Raw genomic sequence first — 6,454 nt, forward strand, 5'->3', positions numbered from 1 at the left:
CTTCTTTTTTTCGCTTGGTGTTCGTTACCTATTTGTTGGGCCCGAGTAATTGAGGTTAGCATCGAAAAGTTTCACTTTACATATAAAATAGTCCTTACTAAAAGTCAATTTCATTTTGAGAGATCGAACTTAAGGTTTTTAATTAAAAGAGAAGAATGATATTTATTACTCTAACACAAATTTTGGTACAATTCTCTTTATAATTGTTCAAGCCATAATTAATGTGATTCTTGATAAAGAAATAGACTTTGAGCAAAATTTAATCCAGAAGCTACCTCATGAGAAGAGAATTATTCTAAATTATATAACGAATTCAAGTTCTCTTGGCCCCAATAATAACATGAAACTCTACACCCCCACACAATTATGTTTTTTTGATGAAAACTTCAATTTTGAAGTGTAAGAGTTGTAACAGGAGTATAGACAATAATATGGGAAATTCAATATCGACTAAATCAATAAGCTAAGATGGACCTGACTTTAATATCATATTAACGCGTTAAATTGATCGAAATCACCAAAGGCAATATACACTAAGACCAAAAATGGACTAAAGACTAGCTAACACAAATTGGGCTACAAATAAATCTTGTCCTCTAGGTGGGCTTTCACACAATTGGGCTTTGGGGTTATTTTGAAGTTCCAACGGGCCAAGTGCTCAAATATCCGTTGTTGGGCTGCTAGTTTAACTTGAGCCCGCTTTTTAATATATTTTTTTGGGTAAGTTTACCTACTTTGAGAATAACTTCAGACATACGCAATTGAAATTGAAAATTTTTGTCTAACTTCATACATTTTTGTTTGAAATGTGGTCTGGTGACGGCGGAACATCGAATATTTTTGTCTGAAATCTCAGTCACAAGTGTCTAAATTTTGCATGTAAAAATTGATTAAAATTTCAGTTATGTGTATCTGAAATTTTTTGCCAGTTTCTTTTTATTTTTTGAGTTTTAACAATCCAATACACGATACTCAAATCTACTCCAATAGAACTTATATTTGAATATATCATAAAAGACAAACTATAATCATCAATTTATCAAAACAACAACAAATCTAACAAACTCATTTAACGTCAGTTTATTTTTTTCATTTATGCCTCCACTTCTAAATTATAGTTAAATTTCTTCGTCCTAAAAAAACCACCTTTACAAATTTCAATGATCCAACACACTATATAAAGTAACTATAAGTAAATCTTTATGAACTAAAATAAAAAAGAATATCACATCAATTAATATATGGTACTCTCTCGACCAAGTCATACGATCAATTTGTAACCTAATCAAAATGATAATTGACCTACGAGCTACTTTACCTAGCTAAATTATAAATTATATCAATGGAAAGATATAAATATATTTTTTAATTTTACGATTTAAAATTAATATATTTCTCATTAAAAAAGTAATACATAATATATATATATATATTTATCGACTAACAAATTACGTAGAAGAACAATTGATACTAAATATCTGATGTGACATTTTATCATACTAAAAATTTAAATTGTTCCACAAGAACTTCAAAATGTTTAAAATTGAAAGGGAAATTTAAAAAGTCAAGCGGACAAGATCCAATAGCTCAAGATTTTGAGCAGAAAATGAGGGGATAAAACTTATATTGTGGTATTTGTGTCCGATTTTTCAAAAATATATACTCTTTGTAAATATAAAAGTATACCCTCTTTATATACTCTTTTCATTTCAAATGTTTTGTCGATTTTGACTTAGCACAATTCAAGAAAATTAAGAAGATTTTTGAATCTTGTGATCTTAAATTAAAGATATGTTAAATGTTTCAAAAATCAAGGGACTCCATCAGTTTTTGAAGTGCAAAATTTCAGTTGAAGAGTACAAGTAAAAATAATAGAAATATTAATCAAGGAACATGTGTGATTGAGTGATTGAATTGAGTTTGATTGCATATTATTACATTTTTTTCATGTATATTTCTGAAAAATCGACCATATTTCATTGGTTTTGACCTTTAGGAGTGTAAAATCCACTAGCTATTTGTCAAATTTATTCCAAGTTTTATCATTTTACCAACAAGAAGAAGACATTTTTACTATAGGTTAAAAAGTTGGTATTTACAATAGAAATAATTTTAGAAATATTACTTCCTCAAGGTACAATGAATATATTTAACTTTTCAAATAAACAAATAATTCATTTGTGGAAAGTTTAGTATATGGAGCGTGCTTAAAAAGGGTCAGAGAGGAAAAATATGAGTATATAGGAAAAAGTCCATTCCACACCCAACCACTCTTAATAAAAATTGACTATCCACCAAAGTTCGATTCATAATTTAAAGTTTTAAGAATTTTATATTAATCTCAAATTAATAAATAGTAATAATTGAGTTCACAGTCATGTAAATGCACATGAACCTGAGATCAACCGTTGCCTATAGGGGCAGAGGCACAGTTAGGATATCAAGTTCATTTGAAATTGAATACATACTGTTGATGTGGAACAAAAGTTTATGTATAAAAATTTATAAAAATTATGACAAATAATAGGTATGAACGTGCAATTTTAGAAATATAATGGGTTCAATGCTAAAATATTTAAAGGTTGATCAATCGATAAAATTTAAATCTTGAATTTGTCTATATGTTTGCGTTTTGGGCATTCCAAATTTCAAACCCAACCACTCTTAATACAATCATATTTACTAGCAAAATAGTGTAGCCAAAAGTTGATTAATACATGGAGACACATATCTAAAATTTAAAGTTTATAAATTTTTATGTCAATCTTAAATTATTAAGCCATAATAACTTAATTTACAGTCACATACTTATATATATTTTGTAGATTTCTTAATATATATAATCGATCTAAAAAACTACTGAATTGACGTGAATCCATAAACGACAATCTAAAACCACCCGATTACAAACCTAACCACTCTCATTAAAGTCTTTTTCTTGTAATATCACGTTAGCCAAAAATTGACCTATAGGCAAACCAAATCTCCTATTTAAAGGAGCCCAAAACACACAACCAAAATCATCCCAAAAAAAAACAAGTTCTTCTAATAAAAGTTTTTTAGTTATTTCACTTGTATCAATTAATCAAAATGGCTTTAGGTGCAACTCATTTAAGCTTGGCACTTTGCCTTATGGCTCTAATTGTTCTTGTAAAAGCAGATTTTGATGGTAAAAAAGAGCCAATTAACAATATTTTGGAGCAAAATTCAGAAATGTTAACTCAAGATTTTTGTATTTTCGCGGCGGTTGGGTCAGTTGTGGCAGAAGCTATTGCGAGGGAGAGGCGAATGGGAGCATCTCTCATTCGCCTCTTCTTCCATGACTGCTTTGTCGATGTAAGTTCTTCATAATCTTTCAAAGATTATATTCACTCGTTTCAATTTATATGACTTTTTTTTTTTACTAAACATGAAATTTTAAGTAGTATAACTTCATAAGTACATAACTATTTGTTTAATTAATTAATTAATTAATTACCTTATCTTCTAGTATAGTACATATTAATGCTTGTTGGCCTAACATTATATTAATTTGTTGTGATATTATTTAATTAGGGATGTGATGCTGGAATTCTTCTAGATGATATTCCTGGAAGGTTCCAAGGAGAAAAAACATCACCACCAAATAATAATTCAGTGAGAGGTTATCAAGTAATTGATCAAGCTAAACAAAGGATTAAAACTATGTGCCCTGGTGCTGCTGTTTCTTGTGCTGATATTCTTGCCCTTGCTGCTCGTGACTCTGTTGCTATGGTAAGTTTATTACGATCGAATTTAAGTATTATGCATTGACTGATATATAAAAAAATAGATATCGATTTTAAAGAATGCTACTTTTTATATTTATTTTTTTTTTTGTTCAATGATCTCATTTCACCATTTTTATTAATGGTTTTGGCCTGGTAATTGTTATTTCTGTTGGAGTTCTGACTAATTTAAATATGTCTCACATTGGACCTATACATGACATAAAATGGAGACCTATAGTTAAAAATAGAAGAATCATATGTGGCATCTTGATTCTACCATTATCCACACTTTCTTAGAGAAATGACATGTCATGTCTAAAAATTCCAAGATACAAAGTATATTTTAGATATGTTATACACTTATTTCGGTTAAAAACCACAAAAATTAAAAAAAAACATGATTTTTATCTTCTTAATGTTCAGTCAAAATAACACACGTAGAATAGAACATAAGGAGTATAGTTGATACAATTACGTCATGCATAAGGTAATTACAAGTAATTTGTGTTACAAAAATCAATTGGTAACCTGATAATGTATGATAACTAACATGTTACAACATATTAATTAAGTTATACTCTCTCTGTCCCAAGTTATGTGACACATTTCGGATTTCGAGATTCAAATAAGTCTATCTTTGACCATAATTTTTTTCATATATCTTTTAATTATTTTGAATTATCAATTATTGAGACTTATAGTACTTATTATGTAGTTTACAAATATATAAATTTCATTTTTAAAAATTTGAAGATTCCATGAGCAAATTCTCGATCAAACCTAAACTGTTTGACTCTCGAAAAGTGAAATGTGTCACATAAATTGGGACGAGGGAGTATATATTAATATCATCGATGTATATAACTTAAATCATGGTTGAATTATGTGATATGTCTTAACTTGAAATTTCATCGATGAGTCAACATTTTTCCTTCAAATACTTCTCTAGATATAATATTTATCTAACATTATACTCATTGCTATACAACTAAAGAAAGCAAATATTCAAACAATACTTGTCTCTAATTAACACACACTGAAATAAAGTAGGTGTTGGTGGGTATGGTGAAGCCAATTGTATAATAATAAATAATTAATGCACATTTACCTACTCCAAGAAGAAATAAAAGAACAAATTAAACTTGTGCACGCCACAAGCAGCCCATTATCTTTTAATCAAATGTCAAAATCTTGCCTAAATTTTCTTCATTTTAAAAGTGGACACAAAATTTCTTGATGTTGATTTGTAGTGTTCTTATCTTCAAAACATTTTTTTTAGATATATAATTAATTCATATAATTTAATTACAACAATCGTTTTCATGATATTAACTAGTTCAACTACTTCGACAAGAGTTTTTCCTCAATTGGAACTATATCTTACTTATCGACAATCCCAAATACATTTATCTTTATTTGTTCATATTTGACTTTGCATACTCTTTAAGAAACAATAACTAGAAGAGTAGTTTTACTATATAATCACCCGTAATTGTAACTCATCTAAATATTGAAAATCACGAATATTTAATAGCACTGATAAAATAAACACAAAATAATAAATTATCTGTTGATTTTCGGAACTAAACAAATTAAGTTGGACAACTATATATTATTAGTATTTATAGTGGACAATTATAGTTGCTTCATTTAAATTCATTTTTAATATATTATTGCATATATGCTCTCCATTACTATAAATTCTTATATATTGTAAGTCTATACATTACATGCACCTTATGCTATATAATTTTTTCTTCATTCATATCGCTCTATTTAAGCTCATTTCAAATCAACAGTTGGGAGGAATTCCATATCCTGTGAGTCTAGGCCGGAGAGACGCAAGGACTGCGAATTTCACCGGCGCGTTAACCCAACTTCCAGCCCCATTCGACGATCTCAACGTCCAATTAAAAAAATTCAGCGATAAGGGAATGTCTGCTCGGGAAATGGTTGCGTTAGTCGGGTCCCACACAGTAGGATTTGCACGATGTGTGACATTATGTGACGACAGAAACATTAACCCGGCCATGAAATCAACACTAAAATGTGGTTGCCCTGTTAGTAACAATAACACAAACTTAGTACCATTGGATTTAATAACTCCTGATTTTTTCGACAAGTTTTATTACGAGGATTTAATTCGAAATCAAGGACTTCTTTTCTCAGACCAAGTATTGATGGGATCTACCGCGACTGCTAATGTTGTTCGGACCTATAATAGTAACCCTGCTCTATTTTTACGCGAATTCAACGATGCCATGATAAAGATGGGGAACTTACCCCCATCTCGTGGCGTTCAGTTGGAAATTCGCAATGTTTGTAGCAAGGTGAACGGTAATTCTATCGCGGACATGTGAAATAAGAAGAAAATATATTTGAAAATTTCGAATTTCCTGTTCGAAAATAAATAAATGTATGGCTTATTGACCATGTAGCTTGTTGTTTTATGTAAGTTTTTTGGCTTTCTATATATGTAGTATAAGTGTATGTAACCTTTGTTTGTGCACACATGTAATGCAAAATAATGGAATTGTATCTTTCCATAGCCCCACTATCTTATAGTAGTGGTATATATATATATATATATAGGATAATATCTCAAGCTGATTTGAAGTTTACGAGTTTTTAGGAGAATCGTAAAAACACTTGAGCATTTGTATTGCTCATATGACAATCTTAGATATGACCAAATTGGTGAGAAA

The 6,454-nt window shown here is 29.4% G+C and overlaps 1 protein-coding gene across 1 annotated transcript; it reads left to right on the forward strand.

Annotated features, from left to right (window-relative positions):
* Nucleotides 1–3,007: 3,007 nt before the first annotated feature.
* Nucleotides 3,008–6,244, forward strand: LOC125860517 (suberization-associated anionic peroxidase 2-like). Its single transcript, XM_049540497.1, has 3 exons — nt 3,008–3,336; nt 3,556–3,753; nt 5,549–6,244. Exons 1-3 carry the CDS (start codon nt 3,091–3,093, stop codon nt 6,107–6,109), a joined length of 1,005 nt encoding a protein of 334 aa, XP_049396454.1. The 5' UTR covers nt 3,008–3,090; the 3' UTR covers nt 6,110–6,244.
* The last annotated feature ends 210 nt before the right edge of the window (nt 6,245–6,454 follow it).

This window comes from Solanum stenotomum, chromosome 3 (assembly GCF_019186545.1).
Source record: "Solanum stenotomum isolate F172 chromosome 3, ASM1918654v1, whole genome shotgun sequence".
Classification (NCBI taxonomy): Eukaryota; Viridiplantae; Streptophyta; class Magnoliopsida; order Solanales; family Solanaceae; genus Solanum; species Solanum stenotomum.